We start from the raw sequence: 17,975 nt of genomic DNA, 5'->3' as shown, positions 1-17,975 counted from the left end.
TCTCACAGCAGCTAGCATGGAGGAGCCTGGAAACTAAGTCATTTTTTTTTTAATTTTATTTTTTGCTGCGTTGGGTCTTCGTTGCTGTGCGTGGGCTTTCTCTAGTTGCGGGGAGCGGGGACTACTCTTCGTTGCGGTGCGCGGGCTTTTCATTGCAATTGCTTCTGTTGCAGAGCACGGGGTCTAGGCACACGGGCTTCAGTAGTTGTGGCACATGGGCTTCAGTAGTTGTAGCACGCAGACTCAGTAGTTGTGGCGCGCGGGCTCTACAGCGCAGGCTCTGTTGTTGTGGTGCATAGGCCCAGTCGCTCCGTGGCATGTGGGATCTTCCCGGACCAGGGCTCACACCCGTGTCCCCTGCTTTGTCAGGTGGACTCAACCACTGAACCACCAGGGAAGCCCTGGAACCTAAGTCTTATGATTCTGTGTCGAGTGCTCTTTGTGCTGCGGCCTGATATCACCCACGAGCTATAATTTAGGGAAGAACGTGCTAAGAACCCTTAGAAAGCCACAGATAGAGGAGATACGTATTACTTTCAGATAAGGATGAAGGTGACATTTCGATTAAGCCTTGGAAGATGCACATGTTTCAAATATGAGGAGCTCGGTGGTGGAGGTGGAGAAGAGAGTTTAGTTGGGGCAGGAAAGGGCATTCTAGGACAAGGAAACCACGTGGGCAAAGGCAAATGCACGTAATTTGGGGCCAAAGCATGTAAGGCAGTGACTTCTGGGCTACCAGTAAGAACTGGAAACCCTGTCCACAAAATATAAGTCAATAAGTTATTTCAATTATATATAATGAAATATCATGCAGCCTTTAAAAATGAGAGCAGCAAGTTGAGACCAGCAATATTGAAAAATATTTATCAGAAACACTATGAATCACAGGACTTCCCTGGCGGTTCAGTGGTTGGGACTCACCTTCCAGGGCAGTGGGTGCCGGTTGGATCCCTGGTCGGGGAGCTAAGATCCCACAAGACTCCGGGCCATAAAACCAAAACTTAAAACAGAAGTGATATTGTAACAAATTCAATAAAGACTTGGTTAAGATAAGACATGATAGCTTTAGAGGAAAAGAGGGTTGCAGGAAGGATTTTTTTAAGGCTAGGGTAAGAATTCAACGAAGAGTTGTAAATTAAAGGTGTGAGAGAGTAAGAATGATCAATGGAGCAAGTCCTCAAGAAGATGCAATGGGTCATAGTCAGGGAAACAAGGAACAAGGCGGGAGGAGAAGAAAGTGGATAAAAATAGAGGAACGGTGAGGTGGAGAGGAAACTGCACCTCCTCCTAGTACCCCGTGGCAAGAGCCCACGCTCTGCTCCCTGAGAGCAGGGGCTGCAGCTATTTCAGACCCTCGCCTCTCCCGCCACGCCAGCCTCCTCCTGCAGGAAGAGGGCCAAGCTTTCCGCCGGGGTCTCCAACACCGTGCACAGCTCAGAGCTGCCTTCCTAACCTCCAGTCTCAGAGGGAGGGGTGTCTGAGCCTACGCTGTTCTGGGGACCCGAGGCCCTCTTTCCGCCTCTGAGACCTCGGTCATCAATGACCCTTCTCTCCTCGTCTTCAGAACCTCCCTGACTACTGGATCCTTCTCAGCATATATTTAACTGCTTATTAAGTATGTCCCGGGTGTTTCACAGCAACCTCACCCTCATCCTATCTTTCCTGCAAACTAGTGGTCCCTCCTGTGTTCTCTACCTCTGTGAAGACGACCACCCAGACCCGTGCCAGGCTTCCTAGACCTCTCCCCCTTCACTCCCAGACTCCTTGCCCTTCACTCCCATAGCTAACAGTTACCTGTCCTTTTCACTTTGCCTTTGAAATCACTGTGCATCCATAACTTCCTCATTATTTCCTCTGTCACTATTTTAGTTTCTGGCCTCGGTTTTTCTTGCATGGAGCACTGTAGCAGTATCTTATCTGGTACTTTTGATTCTAGCATCACCCACCATCAACCTACCCTTTATATCACTATTAGGGTGATCTTTCAAGACGCATAATTTTAAAAATTTTATTTATTTATTTTGGCTGCGTTGGGCCTTCGTTGCTGCACGCGGGCTTTCTCTAGTTGCGGCGAGCGGGGGCTACTCTTCATTGTGGTGTGTAGGCTTCTCATTGTGGTGGCTTCTCGTTGTGGAGCACGGGCTCTAGGTGCGTGGGCTTCAGTAGGTGTGACACATGGGCTCAGTAGTTGTGGCGCACAGGCTTAGTTGCTCCGCGGCATGTAGGATCTTCCCGGACCAGGGCTCGAACCCGTGTCCCCTGCGTTGGCAGGCAGATTCTCAACCATTGCGCTACCAGGGAAGTCCCATAATTTTTTTTTTTTTTGGCCACGTGGCTTGCAGGATCTCAGTTCTCTGACCAGGGATGGAACCCAGGCCCCTGGCAGTGAAAACTTGGAATCCTAACCGCCGGACTGCCAGGGAATTCCCTCAAAATGCATAATGGACCCCATCATTTCTCCACTTAAAAGCCTTCAGAGCTTCTCAGGACAAAGTTCGCACTTCTATCACAAAGCACATGAGACAATTCACGATCACCTTCATCTCCCGCCATGTGAAGAACATGGGTTTTAGATTTTACTTGTGGTTCAGGGAGTATCACAGGATACCTCAGGCCTCTGTGCTGTGTGGGAAGAGCTTCCCCTTCTATCTACCCGGGGAACACCTAGTCAGTGATGAAGATCTGGCTCAGGTGTCATTATTTCTGTAAATCTGCCCTGAGGTTTTCTCCCCTAGTCCAGGGCCATTTCGTCTATGCTTCTAGAGCACCCCCGACAGTTAGACCCATGCATCAATCTAGGAAAGAGTCTCTTATCTATATCCCCCGCAGATTACATGGTCCTTGGTGATCTCTGCCTGGTTTTTCATTGTACCTTTGGCCTATAACACAGAGGCTGTCACATGGCTTATTGAACGTCACTAAATGTTTATTCCAAGAAGCACTGACTTAGATGCTGCATCCTTGAGCTGTGGGCCAAAGGAGGTACGTTCACTGTGAGACAACTTGTAGGTAAAAGATCATAAATGTCTAATAGCGCACATGGCAAATGTAGCACTTATGCACACAGCCCTGCTTGTGGACAAACTGTGTTAATCCTTCCAGTCCAACGATTTCACCATGTTCGTGTGCAGATTCCAGACGCTGCATTATCCATCTTTTTTGTTTGTTTGTTTCTGGCGTGGGGGCTGTGTCAGGTCTTAGATACAGCACGCAGGATCTTCATTGCGGTATGTGGGATCCTTCGTTGCGGGACACGGACTCTTCATTGTGGTACGCGGGCTTCTCTCTAGTTGTGGCGCGTAGGCTTAGTTGCCCCGCGGCATGTAGGATCTTAGTTCCCCAAGCAGGGATCGAACCCGCGTCCCCTGCATTGGACGGTGGATTTTTAACAACTGGAACACCAGGGAATTCCCCCCGCATTAACCATCTTAATGTTTGTCTTTCTCCTATCATATCTTAACTTTCCCTAGAGAATTCCATGAAACTAATAATAATGTCTCTTTTTAAAACCTGAATCACTTCCAAAGCTCTCAGGGCTTAATTTTTCAAATGAAACACTATTATAGCTGCAACTTACTGTGCATTTCTCATGGTTTTTCTTAAACTGTATCGCAACTTTTTGAATTTGAGAAATTAACAAATTTTGCTTCAAAATTCATAATAAAATGTATCTTATAGAATTCCTCAACAAAAATAACATCAATAGTAATAGCTTTTACTTATTCAGCACTTCCTTTGGGGCCAGATATAGATTCTCCAATATTTCCCTCTTGCACTTACCTGACTAATTTAAGTGCAAAACTAATTTCAGTGAGATAGAATAATTTCTTCCCTTCCATTCAAGGTATATCTTGATTCAATAATTATACTTTCATCCTGGCTCTGGGATTTATCAAAAGGACAATATGTTATGTACATTCATTTTTCTGATACATCTTACAAAATTAGCTATCTCTGGTTCCTTTGTTTAAACTCAGAACTAATTCCTCAAAACTACGTTAAGGTAGAAGTTATAAGGGCAAAACCTCCTTTCACCTGGGTTTTAATTCCAAGGGATTTCAGTGTTAGTGTCTTTTTAAATTTGGTTGGTAGTAGGAAGAGCCTGCCTGCCCAGAGAGGAAAAAAGAGTTGGGGTGAGACACAGGAAATTTTCATATGTTACTAAAGGCCTGGCAATACAAGAGTGGTATTCTGTGAGAATGAAAATCGACAGATATTTGGAAAAGAAGCCACTGCATTCACTTGTTTATGTTATGTTAGAATATGTCTGATTGTTCACAGGAAGAAATTAGAAGAATAGTAATCACATTTTTTGGAATGTAAAATTTCACCACTTACACAGCTTTTAACGCATCACTTGTATGGACGGATCCGGGTGCTATACTTAGTAATGACTCTGCTCCTGGAGTGGTTAACAAAAATGATTAATTGTTAATCTTCAGTCCTGTTTAATCTAAATCATTTCTATTTCCTTCTAAGATGTCTGGCATATAAAAATGAAAGGAAAAAATTGTTTCTTCAGTTTTCAGGAAAGACATTCAGGAACAGAAGAGTTGACTCTTGATTACATATGGAATTCCTATTCCATAAGCAGCGAGTTCTCGACTACATATGGAAAAGGGGCACAAGGAAAACCTACAGATAAACTCCACGGATAATACTAATACTATATTTTAATCAATATTGTTGTTTGTTTCAACCTTTTTCCTATTAAGGAACATGACAAGGAGCAAGGTTGGTTGAGTTTCGTCTTCCTTGGTTTGGTTGCCAGCTGGCAGAATGGAGAAGAAGGAACAGAAGCAAGGATCTGAACAATTCATGAAGTGACTCAGCAGCACAGCATAACTAAGAATTGGTAGTATTAAGGTGTCCTCATAACTCAACTATTACAACAGCTGGGTCTCAGTGGGACAGATAGAGACAGGCCCTTTGACTGTACCCCCTCTTCTGCAAAGCTGTGTCACAAATGGGCCATGGTATTCGTGAACCCATACCCATGGCCTGGCGTGGGACAGGGCGGCAGCAGGTGTACCTTCTACTAGGAATTACTCCAGCAAGGATAGCATTGGGCCTGGGTCCCGAGTCTGTCTAATATTTGACTCCTATCTAGTACCGATTATGGGATAGGTGCTTGGGGCATGCCAAAATGAATATGAGAATTCCTGCACTAGAAGAGTTCTAGTGAGGTCAGGGGACGTGCAAGCAGAGAACTGTAATGACATACCACAGGTGCTATTTTATCAGAGGGTACAATGAGGACACATGGGAGGAAGCAAGTCAGCTCCACCCGCGTGGGAAAGGCTTCGTGGAGCAGACGGAGCTCCAGCTGGCAGATGTCTGTGAGGCGGGAACTGAAGTAACGGGGAGAAAAGGACTTGAGAGCGAGCATTCCAGGTGGGGGAGCTACCCGGGCAGTAGCCAGCAGGCACAAAGGTAACACGGCACGTGCAAAACATTGCAAGTGTTAGATGTGGTTGGGGTGTATGATGAGGAGGAAGCAGTGACCGAGAAGCCTGTATAGGAAGGCAAGGGCTAGACCACAGAGGACCTGGATGCCAGCTGAGGAGTTGCATTTGATTCTGAATGCAACTGGGAAGCACTGAAGGGTCTCACGTAGGGGGGGAGTATAACCAGATTTTGTTTCTGAACAGTCACTCTGTCTACTCTGTGGAGGGTGGAGCAGAACTGGGGGCAGAGCCACGAGTAAGGAGATGACTGTGACAGGCCAGATGAAAACGATGAGGCCTTGACATGAAGCAGGAGCTGTGGGGATGAAATTAAGGCTCCCGATTACAGAACCAACTACAATCAGAGGCAAAAGAGGCCCTCATCTGAGGGCAGAGGGGAAAGCTAAGCTGAACATGACTGAAGCATAACTTTAGGAACTCATCTTTAATTTTGTGTAATTTGACAATTACATGGGAATACAGCATTCTTTATAATGATCATCAGTATGATCTACCACGGTCACGGGCTTCGGATGCCTTCTCAGTCTGCAGGAAACAGAAGGAGAATAATGTAAAACAAACAAACAACTGGGGGGGGGGTGAGGACTAAAATAGCAACATAGTGAACAAGGATGCCATTACTTAAAATTTTCTTCTCCTCACTTTTCAAAGAGAAATTGTCATTTGCGACAGAACTAAGAGACCCTAAAAGATTAAGATAAAGCTTCTCAGTATGTAGAATACGGATCATTCTCAACTGCAATTAAATAAAAATACTGAGCCTCAGCCTTGTTACGTTTTAACATTTTCCTAGATTTACTTAGGATAAGAGGCTGGCTATGACTTGAAAACCTAATGAATCTCCTTGAAGTGATAAAGAACGAGAGGACCAAAAAAAGGAACTAGAGGCCCAAACAAGACATGAGACTATTAAAGTACTCACTTTTCTCTCCCTATTTCTCACTGTTTCCACTTCTGAAGACAACTGGCAAAAGCAGCACCAGAATTCTGAGACGATGCGGAGGTGGTCTAAAGAGTGTTTGCATGCTGAATTGACTGAGGCCCAGCGGTCAAGGGGAGGCTCATGGATGGTGCGGGGCTGAAGGCTGACGCAAGCCTGAAGTTCTCTAAGAAACGGTCTTCTCAGCTAGAAAGGGCCTGAGAGCTCTTCCACTCCACCTCACACCTTTGCTTCAAGGCCACTCTAAATCTATATAAACGGGCCTCAAATCTACTGTGAAGATAGGCCAAGTATAAGTAAACAAATATCTGAACTAGTAAAATGTGTGAATTTAGAAGCAAATTTTCTTATTGTAAAATAATTCCAGAAAAAAATATTCCACAGTTTCTTTCATCAACTCAGAGAAGATTCACATTCAGTTTAAACTAGCGATTACTGAGCATCCGTAATATGCCAGGCATCAGATCAAACTCTTTCATATTAGGGAGAGAATCATAGTTAAACTATCACTTTGCAAATAATAGTGTAAACCTTCTAAAGGCTTTTGATTTTCAAAACATAGTTCTATGTGCAAATGGTATTCGGAACAAACATGACCCACGATATAATGAAAATGCAACTTTCATGTCTGCTCCCCACTTTAGCCTTTTTTTTTATTTTTGGGGGTGTTTTTTTTGGCCACACCACATGGCACGTGGGATCCCTGGCATGCGGGATCTTAGTTCCCCAACCAGGGACCAAACCCACACACCCTGCAGTGGGAGCTCTGCAGTGGACAGCCAGGGAAGTCCCTACTTGAGCCTTTTTTCACTCAGGGGAGCTCTTCCCCTTTGCTGTTGGCTGAATATGCAGCAGGCCCAGTGATTCTTTTTGCTCTAAGGTAATTCTGCCAGCTGGCAACCAAACCGAGGAAGATGAAACTCAACCAACCTTGCTCCTTGTCATGTTCCTTCTCACTGTGAAGAATTAAGCACAGCTCAGTTCGATGCCCAGTCTTAAATATGAATCGATCCTTTAATCTTCACTCAGGAGAACTCATCCCTCTCCCTAAGCTACGGCTTGTAGTTGGTGGACACCACCTGCCCCTGAAGGTCAATTTCTGCACCCTCTTCACTCCCCACCTCCTCCCTTTGCAGAAGGAGGGAGGAGAAGTAAAGCAATAAGACATTTGTACTTGGCTGGGTGGCTTCACAGTCTCCGGGGTTGGCTGATTCCTTCTCTGGAGCTTGCCGCTGCCAGGGACCCCTGCCCTACAGTTCCCTGGGCCCAGGCTGAGGCACCTCTCTTCCGGTGGTCATCTGATACTGCTGCACCAGCCCCTAAGAATGTGCTGCTCCCTTTCCCCTTCTTGCTGCTGGCATCCCACAAGGCAGCCTTCAGCCAAGCCCAAGATGACTCAGATCTCACCTGCGCGGTTCTTAAGAAACTGTCACATACATTCTTTGTCCTGACGACAATCAGGGAGAACAGGCCACCCAACTCAGCCCCTGTGTCGTGCTGCCTGCCACACCTTGCTTTAATTTTCTCCGTCACTGATCCTCCCTTTCCTAAATGTGTTTAGGAAACACATTTCAAAGTTCTTTAGGTGATCTCCCAGAGACCCCCTAACAAGGCTTTAGGTAAAAGAGGTAGAATGACTTGGGGGTGACGGGAGCTCATGACACGACAGAGTCAAAGAAATCTCTTCTGCAATTTTCCCCACACTCCAGACGTTTCATATACTGGATCTGGTCAAGGGATATGGGTCATGAAAAAGATTCTTTGAAATTTCCCTCAGAACCTCTGCACATCGGGCAAACTCACTCTCGTTTTGGGAATTGATAAATATTTAATTAGCATCTTAAGAAGTAGCTCAGGAAGAGTCCCACTTTAACATCCTACTATGGTCTGAACCAACTCCATAGGGTTTGTGCATATATCTTGTAGCATCAAATACTGAGAGTTGAGAGTCTTCTAAAATAACGGATTATAAGATTTCACATTAGTGTAAGAAAATCTGATCATAAGATCTGGTCTGCTATATATTTACATCAGGGTAAGCTGTTTTATTGTAGACAAAATCTTAGCTCATAATCTGTATAGTATTTTTCTTAGAGATAATCATAAGTTCCATGAGAGCAGGTAACCAGGCTTTCCCATTCAGGTCCTACAAAAAGCATCTATCAAAGAAACTATTTTATGCTAGGCAAAATACCAAGCACTTTTATATAATTTATTTTAAACTGAGATAAGGAAAAGGTTTTTTTTTTAAATGTATAACATTATTATGCATATATTCTAAAGTTAAAGACATTATTATTTAGAAAAAGAAACAACTTACCTTGGTTTTCTGATGCTCTCTCTGGGCCTTCTAATTAAATCTTCCAAATGTTTATTTCTCTCTTCTAAACTGAAAGAAGAAACAACTGAATTTTATGACTAAAATGAACTTTTCTAGGCTAACATTTTGCTAGTTTTATTGGAGGATTTGAGTAGATAAATTTCATGGTGGTCTAGTTCTCTATACATCATCCATCCATCTTGCTTTATGGGAATCTGGAATTCTTTCCAAGCAACCCAAATTATTATTATTATTATTTTTTTGTCTGCGTTGGGTCTTCGCTGCCGTGCGCGGGCTTTCTCTAGTTGCAGTGGCTTCTCTTGTTGCGGAGCATGGGCTCTAATCCCACGAGCTTCAGTAGTTGCAGCATGCGGGCTCAGTAGTTGTGACTCACGGGCTCTAGAGCGTAGGCTCACTAGTTGTGGCACATGGGCTTAGTTGCTCTGCGGCATGTGGGATCTTCCCGGACCAGTGATCGAACTCGTGTCCCCTGCATTGGCAGGCAGATCCTTAACCACTGCGTCACCAGGGCAGTTCCTGAATCTCATTCTAATGAGAAAGTTTATTTGGTACTTGATATGATTCATTTGGGGGTGCATTCAAAAACTTTTGTGAATAAATTCTAAGCACAGCAATGTTACTTTACTTGAATACTATGGAAATATCCTCTAAAATTCTTGGATGTTTCTTTGTAATTTCTTTTTTTTTTTTTTTGCGGTACGCGGGCCTCTCACTGTTGTGGCCTCTCCCGTTGCGGAGCACAGGCTCTGGACGCGCAGGCCCAGCGGCCATGGCTCACGGGCCCAGCCGCTCCACAGCATGTGGGATCTTCCCGGACCAGGGCACGAACCTGTATCCCCTGCATCGGCAGGCGGACTCTCAACCACTGCGCCACTAGGGATGCCCTCTGTAATTTCTTAACCTCGCCCCCCTCCCCCCAAGTCAAAGGGAGTTCTGAGAAAGGAAGATGAAATTCTGGTTGTTCAAGTAGTCCAGACATTCGGCACACTAAACATATCATTGAAGAATGAATGGTCTTGACTTACAAAACAGCACATTTTCCTCTTTCTAGGAGTCTGAAAAATGAACTTTGCAAGCCAGAGAGCGAAATATCAGCAAACGTTTACAAAGTTAAAAAAATTAAGTGTTTTCAACTTACTGTGCAATCTGGGAGTTCGGTATCATGAGCCTTCGGTCAGCACATTCGATAACTTCTTCGCATGATGTAACCTTGAAAAACATTAGCTAAAACAATTATTCTGTGATAAATTCTAGGATACTTATTTAATTTTGCTTTTTAAGAATCTGTACAAGTTCAATTATATGACTCCCATGAATGAAAGTTTTACAATAGGCAGAACATCTTCCTTACATTTTGAAATCAGGAATATGAACACAAATAGAATTGTAATGTGCCTGTTCATCATGCAGAAAAAGTGAAGTGTCAACAAACGGACAACTGTAGCAAGTCAGCTATGACCCACACATGTAGCGTATGTACCAACCCAGGGTTACAGCCCACTTGGTTACAGTTAATGCGGTTTTTAAAAGGTAAACTATAACACTATGTTGGCAAGATTTAGAGTGACCCTCAAAATGAAGTAGCAATACTAAGACCTGAAAATGCTGACAGCACAAGGACAGATACACACAATGTGCTTTGCTAGCTTTCAGCTAAAAGGCTAATGGAAGGTCATTATGAAGTGCAAGGAATCAATACAAATGTATTACATCATCCCTCAGATCCTTTTTAGCACCAAAATTCTACCGTTTTAATATTTCACCGTTTTAAAAAGACAAATATTTATGTAAGAAAATTTGTACCTTATTTATTAAGTTGCCTAAATGTCTTTGATACTTGTCATTTTCTTCAATGAGTCTGTTGCGGTGGTCTTCTTTTAACTCTAGAAGATTTCCCAATTTTGCAATCTATGGAGAAACACCGGTAAAAATACTAACCTGGAAACTTCCATGGAAACCACGTGTGGATGCTAAGAACAAATCAGAACAGTGAGCTATACTTTATCCCAATATTCTCTTAACCTAATTTGTACCATAGGTGAATCAAGAGATGCTATGAACCAGGTCCTAGTTTGATTGCACTTAGAACTGATGAGCAGAAATTAAAACAATGTTTCAGCTTTTCTACAATTTAATACCATGAAACAGCTTTGCAAATAATTAAACGCCTGTTAGTGAATACAAATACTTACTAGCCCCAAATTTTCATTACCTTCTTTCCAGATATAAACAATGTAGACATATTTGATTCTCTCTGAAGCAAAGCACTGATGTTGGGCTTGATGATGCATTTTCAGGTTTGATAAATATTCTCAAATATCCATAAATGAGAGGTGTTTTTTTTTTAAGGTTCTGCTCAATGTATTTCACATTCTGACTTATGGTCCAATTTTTATTTGCAAAAAAATTTTTAACAATTTAAAAACTGTATTTCTAAAAGTGACATCTAGGATTAATTATCAGGAAAAGGTATTCACAAGTCCCTGAACAGTTACCTTAATTTTCAAAGCAATTGTAGAAAAGGACAGAAATGTTCCTGTTAAATAACAATGATAATAATGGCCATCAGTCTTCTACTGCTTATTTAAATATTCTTATTTACATATGCTTACGTGTCTGTAGTGAGATACCCTGGAGGAAGCAATGGCAAAACAAATTTGCTGCAGACACAGCAGCTTTCTTGTTCTTTCTCTTTACATAAATATATTAATGGGGACAATATCAAATCAGGGGTCCCAGTCCTCTGACAACACACATTATTTAAGGTAGGGAGTATAGATGTCACCTCAGTTTAACAGACCCAAGGTGAAGAGAATTTAAAAGATTTTTTAAAGGACGTGTCTAGAAGTAGAAAAGACTAAAATCTCTACTTATCAACTATTAGCATTGGGCTTTTCCCATTCCATTCCTTTGCATCTCCTCACGGCATCCTGGAGGGTGGGGCTCCTCTCTCAGCTTTACATACATACCTCATGACAGCTTACTGAAGCAACATGGAATTCCTTCTCACTTCTGTTGGTTTTTTGTTTGGTTGTTGTTGTTTCTTTTAATTACAGACTTAATGGCACATCTTGAATTTCTTTACTGGCTTTCAAGATCAAAGTAATAACCCTTTTAAGTCCTCAGATTGATTTTTTTTTTTTTTTGCCGTACGCGCGCCTCTCACTGTTGTGGCCTCTCCCGCTGCGGACCACAGGCTCCGGACGCGCAGGCTCAGCGGCCATGGCTCACGGGCCCAGCCGCTCCGCGGCATGTGGTATCTTCCCGGACCGGGGCACGAACCCGTGTCCCCTGCATCGGCAGGCGGACTCTCAACCACTGCGCCACCAGAGAAGCCCCCTCAGATTGATTTTTAAAAATTTGCTAGCCTCAGATTAAAGAAATAAGGGTAAAGGAGTTCTTAAAGATTGTTTATTTTAGCGATAAAAGAATTGCTCCATAAAAGCCAGTTTGGGGGATTACAGTGAAAAGTAATCCAAAATTTTAAGTTTCTGCTAAAGAGTATAGGGTTTAACCATTTTAAGAGCATAACTGTCATACAATAAACTGCATATATTTATAAAGTGTACAGTTTGATATGTTTTTATCTATGAATACAACTGTGAAACCATCACCGCAATCAACATAATGAACATATCCACCCGCCCCACCCCCACCCTCCGCCACCACAGTTTCCTCTTGCCTCTAGATACCCCTCCCTCCTGCCTGTCTGTCCTTCCCTCACTCGCATACTCTATGCCGGCCCCAGGCAAACACCCATCTGCTTTCTGTCGTGACTGATTACTCTGTATTTTCTAGAATTTTATGTAACTGGACCAAGGGGTATTTACTCTTATCTGGCTCTTTTCAGTCAGCATAATTATTTTGAGATTCATCTAGCTGCACATGTATCAGTAACTCACGCCTTCTTCTTTCTTTTCTTTTTTCTTTTTTATCATTTTTTATTTTTTTATACAGCAGGTTATTAGTTTTCTATTTTATACATATTAGTGTATACATGTCAATCCCAAACTCCCAGTTCATCCCACCACCACCACCCCGCGCCACTTTCCCCCCTTGCTGTCCCTATGTTTGTTCTCTACATGTGTGTTTCTATTTCTGCCCTGCAAACTGGTTCATCCGTACCATTTTTCTAGGTTCCACATACATGCATTAATATATATTTGTTTTTCTCTTTCTGACTTACTTCACTCTGTATGACAGTCTCTAGATCCATCCATGTCTCTACAAATGACCCAATTTCGTTACTTTTTATGGCTGAGTAATATTCCATTGTATACATGCACCACATCTTCTTTATCCATTCGTCTGTCAATGGGCATTTAGGTTGCTTCCATGACTTGGCTATTGTAAACAGTGCTGCAATGACCATTGGGGTGCATGTGTCTTTTTGAATTATGGTTTTCTCTGGGTATATGCCCAGTAGTGAGATTGCTGGGTCGTATAGTAGTTCTATTTTTAGTTTTTTAAGGAATCTCCATACTGTTCTCCATAGTGGTTGTATCAATTTACATTCCCACCAACAGTGCAAGAGGGTTCCCTTTTCTCCACACCCTCTCCAGCATTTGTTGTTTGTAGATTTTCTGATGATGCCTATTCTCACTGGCGTGAGGTGATAGCTCATTGTAGTTCTGATTTGCATTTCTCTAATAATTAGTGATGTTGAGCAGCTTTTCATGTGCTTCTTGGCCATCTGTATGTTTTCTTTGGAGAAATGTCTATTCAGGTCTTCTGCCCATTTTCTGATTGGGTTGGTTTTTTTTTTAATATTGAGCTGCATGAGCCATTTATATATTTTGGAGGTTAATCCTTTGTCCATTGATTCATTTGCAAATATTTTCTCCCATTCTGAGGGTTGTCTTTTCGTCTTCTTTCTAGTTTCCTTTGCTTTGCAAAAGCTTTTAAGCTTCATTAGGTCCCATTTGTTTATTTTTGTTTTTATTTCCATTACTCTGGGAGGTGGATCAAAAAAGATCTTGCTGTGATTTATGTCAAAGAATGTTCTTCCTATGTTTTCCTCTAAGAGTTTTATAGTGTCCGGTCTTACATTTAGGTCTCTAATCCATTTTGAGTTAAGTTTTGTGTATGGTGTTAGGCAGTGTTCTAATTTCATTCTTTTACATGTAGCTCTCCAGTTTTCCCAGCACCACTTATTGAAGAGACTGTCTTTTCTCCATTGTATATCCTTGCCTCCTTTATTATAGATTAGTTGACCATAGGTGCATGCGTTTATCTCTGGGCTTCTATCTTGTTCCATTGATTTATGATTCTGTTTTTGAGCCAGTACCATATTGTCTTGATTACTGTAGCTTTGTGGTATAGTCTGAAGTCAGGGAGTCTGATTCCTCCAGCTCCGTTTTTTTCCCTCAAGACTGCTTTGGCTATTTGGGGTCTTTTGTGTCTCCATCCACATTCTAAGATTTTTTGTTCTAGTTCTGTAAAAAATGCCACTGGTAATTTGATAGGGATTGCATTGAATCTGTAGATTGCCTTGGGTAGTATAGTCATCTTCACAATATGATTCTTCCAATCCAAGAATATGGTATATTTCTCCATCTGTTTGTGTCATCTTTGATTTCTTTCATCAGTGTCTTATACTTTTCTGAGTACAGGTCTTTTACCTCCTTAGGTAGGTTTATTCCTAGGTATTTTATTCTTTTTGCTGCAATTGTGAATGGGATTCTTTCCTTCATTTCTCCTTCTGATATTTTGTTGTTAGTGTATAGGAATGCAAGAGATTTCTGTATATTAATTTTGTATCCTGCTACTTTACCAAATTCATTGATTAGCTCTAGTAGTTTTCTGGTGGCATCTTTAGGATTCTCTATGTATAGTATCATGTCATCTGCTAACAGTGACAGTTAGGTTCTTCTTTTCTAATTTGTATTCCTTTTATTTCTTTTTCTTCTCTGATTACCATGGCTAGGACTTCCAAAATTATGCTGAATAAGAGTGGTGAGAGTGGGCAACCTTGTCTTGTTCCTGACCTTAGAGGAAATAGTTTCAGTTTTTCACCATTGAGGACAATGTTGGCTGTGGGTTGTCATGGCCTTTATTATGTTGAGGTAAGTTCCCTTTATGCTTACTTTCTGGAGGGTATTAATCATAAATGAGTGTTGAATTTTGTCAAAAGCTTTTTCTGCATCTACTGAGATGATCATATGGTTTTTCTTCTTCAATTTTTTAATACGGTATATCACATTGATTGATTTGCGTATATTGAAGAATCCTTGCATTCCTGGGATAAACCCCACCTGATAATGGTGTATGATCCTTTTAATGTGTTGTTGGATTCGGTTTGCTAGTATTTTGTTGAAGATTTTGCATCTATATTCATCAGTGATACTGGTCTGTAATTTTCTTTTTTTGTAGTACCTTTGTGTGGTTTTGGTATCAGGGGGATGGTGGCCTCATAGAATGAGTTTGGGAGTGTTCCTTCCTCTGCAATTTTTTGGAAGAATTTGAGAAGGATAGGTGTTAGCTCTTCTTTAAATGTTTGATAGAATTCACCTGTGAGGCCATCTGGTCCTGGACTTTTGTTTGTTGGAAGATTTTTAATCACAGTTTCAATTTCATTACTTGTGATTGGTCTGTTCATATTTTCTATTTCTTCCTGGTTCAGTCTTGGAAACTTATACCTTTCTAAGAATTTGTCCATTTCTTCCAGGTTGTCCATTTTATTGGCATAGAGTTGCTTGTAGTAGTCAATGATGCTTTGTACTTTTGTGGTGTCCATTGTAACTTCTCCTTTTTCATTTCTAATTTTATTGGCTTGGGTCCTCTCCCTCTTTTTCTTCATGAGCCTGGCTAAAGTTTTATCAATTTTGTTTATCTTCTCAAAGAACCAGCTTTTAGTTTTATTGATCTTTGCTATTGTTTTGTTTCCTTTTCATTTATTTCTGCTCTCTTTATGATTTCTTTCCTTCTACTAACTTTGGGTTTTGTTTGTTCTTCTTTCTCTAGTTCCTTTCTGTGTAAGGTTAGATTCTTTATTTGAGATTTTTCTTGTTTCTTGAGGTAGGCTTGTATTGCTATAAACTTCCCTCTTAGAACTGCTTTTGCTGCATCCCATAGGTTTTGGATAGTCATGTTTTCATTGTAATTTTTCTCTAGGTATTTTTTGATTTCCTCCTTGATTTCTTCAGTGATCTCTTGGTTATTTAGTAATGTATTGTTTACCCTCCACCTGTTTGTGTTTTTTACATTTTTTTCCCTGTAATTGATTTCAAGTCTCATAGCCTCGTGGTCAGAAAAGATGCTTGATATGATTTCAATTTTCTTAAATTTATCAAGGCTTGATATATGACCCAAGATGTGATCTATCCTGGAGAATGTTCCATGCACACTTGAGAAGAAAGTGTAATCTGCTGTTTTGGGATGGAATGTCTTATAAATATCAATTAAATCTATCTGGTCTATTGTGTCATTTAAAGCTTGTGTTTCCTTATTAATTTTGTTTGGATGATCTGTCCATTGGTGTGAGTTGTTAAAGTCCCCCACTATTATTTTGTTACTGTCGATTTCCTCTTTTATAGCTGTTAGCAGTTGCCTTATGTATTGAGGTGCTCCTATGTTGGGTGCATATATACTTATAATTGTTATATCTTCTTGGATTGATATCTTCTTGGATTGTTATATCTTCTTGGATTGATCCCTTGACCATTATGTAGTGTCCTTCCTTGTCTCTTGTAATATTCTTTATTTTATAGTCTATTTTATCTGATATGAGTATTGCTACTCCAGCTTTCCTTTGATTTCCACTTGCATGGAATATCTTTTTCCATCCCCTCACTTTCAGTCTGTATGTGTCCCTAGGTTTGAAGTTGGTCTCTTGTTGACAGCATGCACATGGGTCTTGTTTTTGTATCCATTCAGCACACCTGTGCCTTTTGGTTGGAGCACTTAGTCCATTCATATTTAAGGTAATTATTGATATGTATGTTCCTATTACCATTTTCTTAATTGTTATGGGTTTGTTTTTTGTAGGTCTTTTTCTTCTCTTGTGTTTCCCACTTAGAGAGGTTCCTTTAGCATTTGTTGTAGAGCTGGTTTGGTGGTGCTGAATTCTCCTAGCTTTTGCTTGTCTGTAAAGCTTTTGATTTCTCTGTCGAATCTGAATGAGATCCTTGACTGGTAGAGTAATCTTGGTTTTAGGTTCTTCCCTTTCATCACTTTAAATATATCGTGCCACTTCCTTCTGGCCTGTAGAGTTTCTGCTGAGAAATCAGCTGTTAACCTTATGGGAGTTCCCTTGTATGTGATTTGTCATTTTTCCCTTGTTGCTTTCAATAATTTTTCTTTGTCTTTAATTTTTGTCAATTTGATTACTATGTGTCTCAGTGTGTTTCTCCTTGGGTTTATCCTGCCTGGGACTCTCTGCACTTCCTGGACTTGGGTGGATATTTCCTTTCCCATCTTAGGGAAGTTTTTGACTATAATCTCTTCAAATATTTTCTTAGGTCCTTTCTATCTCTCCTCTCCTTCTGGGACCCCTATAATGCAAATGTTCTTGTTGTTCATTCTTTTTTCTTTATTCTGTTTCACGGCTGTGAATTCCACCATTTTGTCTTCCAGGTCACTTATCCATTCTTCTGCCTCAGTTATTCTGCTACTGATTCCTGCTAGTGCATTTTTCATTTCAGTTATTGTATTGTTAATCTCTGTTTGTTTGTTCTTTAATTCTTCTAGGTCTTTGTTCTTTAATTCTTCTAGGTCTTTGTTAAACATTTCTTGCCTCTTCTCGATTTTGCCTCCATTCTTTTTCCGATGTCCTGGATCATCTTCACTATCATTATTCTGAATTCTTTTTCTGGAAGGTTGCCTATCTCCACTTCATTTAGTTGTTTTTCTGGGGGGTTAATCTTGTTCCTTCATCTGGTAGAAAGTTCTCTGCCTTTTCATTTTGTCTATCTTTCTGTGAATGTGGTTTTCGTTCCACAGGCTGCAGAATTGTAGTTCTCCTTGCTTCTGCTGTCTGCCCTCTGGTGGATAAGGCTATCTAAGAGGTTTGTGCAAGCTTCCTGATGGGAGGGACTGGTGATGAGTAGAGTTGAGTGTTGCTCTGGTGGGCAGAGCTCAGTAAAACTTTAATCTGCTTGTTTGCTGATGGGTGGGGCTGTGTTCCCTCCCTGTTGGTTGTTTGGCCTGAGGTGACCCAGCACTGGAGACTACCTGGCTCTTTGGCTGGGCTAATGGCGGACTCTGGGAGGGCTCACGCCAAGGAGTA

General features: G+C 41.4%; 1 protein-coding gene and 1 long non-coding RNA gene across 2 annotated transcripts in view; one reads left to right on the top strand and one right to left on the bottom strand.

Moving 5' to 3' along the window:
* The window catches only part of LOC132527739 (uncharacterized), a 32,395-nt gene that overhangs the window by 4,888 nt on the left and 9,532 nt on the right, over nucleotides 1-17,975 (top strand). The gene's annotated exons all lie outside the window — the stretch shown is intronic.
* CAGE1 (cancer antigen 1) overlaps nucleotides 5,878-17,975 on the bottom strand; it is a 44,016-nt gene continuing 31,918 nt past the window's right edge. Inside the window, exons 7-10 of the mRNA XM_060163733.1 lie at nucleotides 10,553-10,657; nucleotides 9,888-9,973; nucleotides 8,729-8,797; nucleotides 5,878-5,993 (exon numbers count right to left, since the gene is read on the bottom strand). Of these exons, the coding sequence (XP_060019716.1) occupies nucleotides 5,915-5,993; nucleotides 8,729-8,797; nucleotides 9,888-9,973; nucleotides 10,553-10,657 (339 nt within the window). The 3' untranslated portion in view covers nucleotides 5,878-5,914. The remainder of the gene's footprint in view (nucleotides 5,994-8,728; nucleotides 8,798-9,887; nucleotides 9,974-10,552; nucleotides 10,658-17,975) is intronic.

Source organism: Lagenorhynchus albirostris, chromosome 10 (assembly GCF_949774975.1).
Source record: "Lagenorhynchus albirostris chromosome 10, mLagAlb1.1, whole genome shotgun sequence".
NCBI lineage: Eukaryota > Metazoa > Chordata > Mammalia > Artiodactyla > Delphinidae > Lagenorhynchus > Lagenorhynchus albirostris.
Note: the sequence above shows the minus strand (reverse complement) of the source record. Positions and strands in the feature narration are given on the sequence as shown.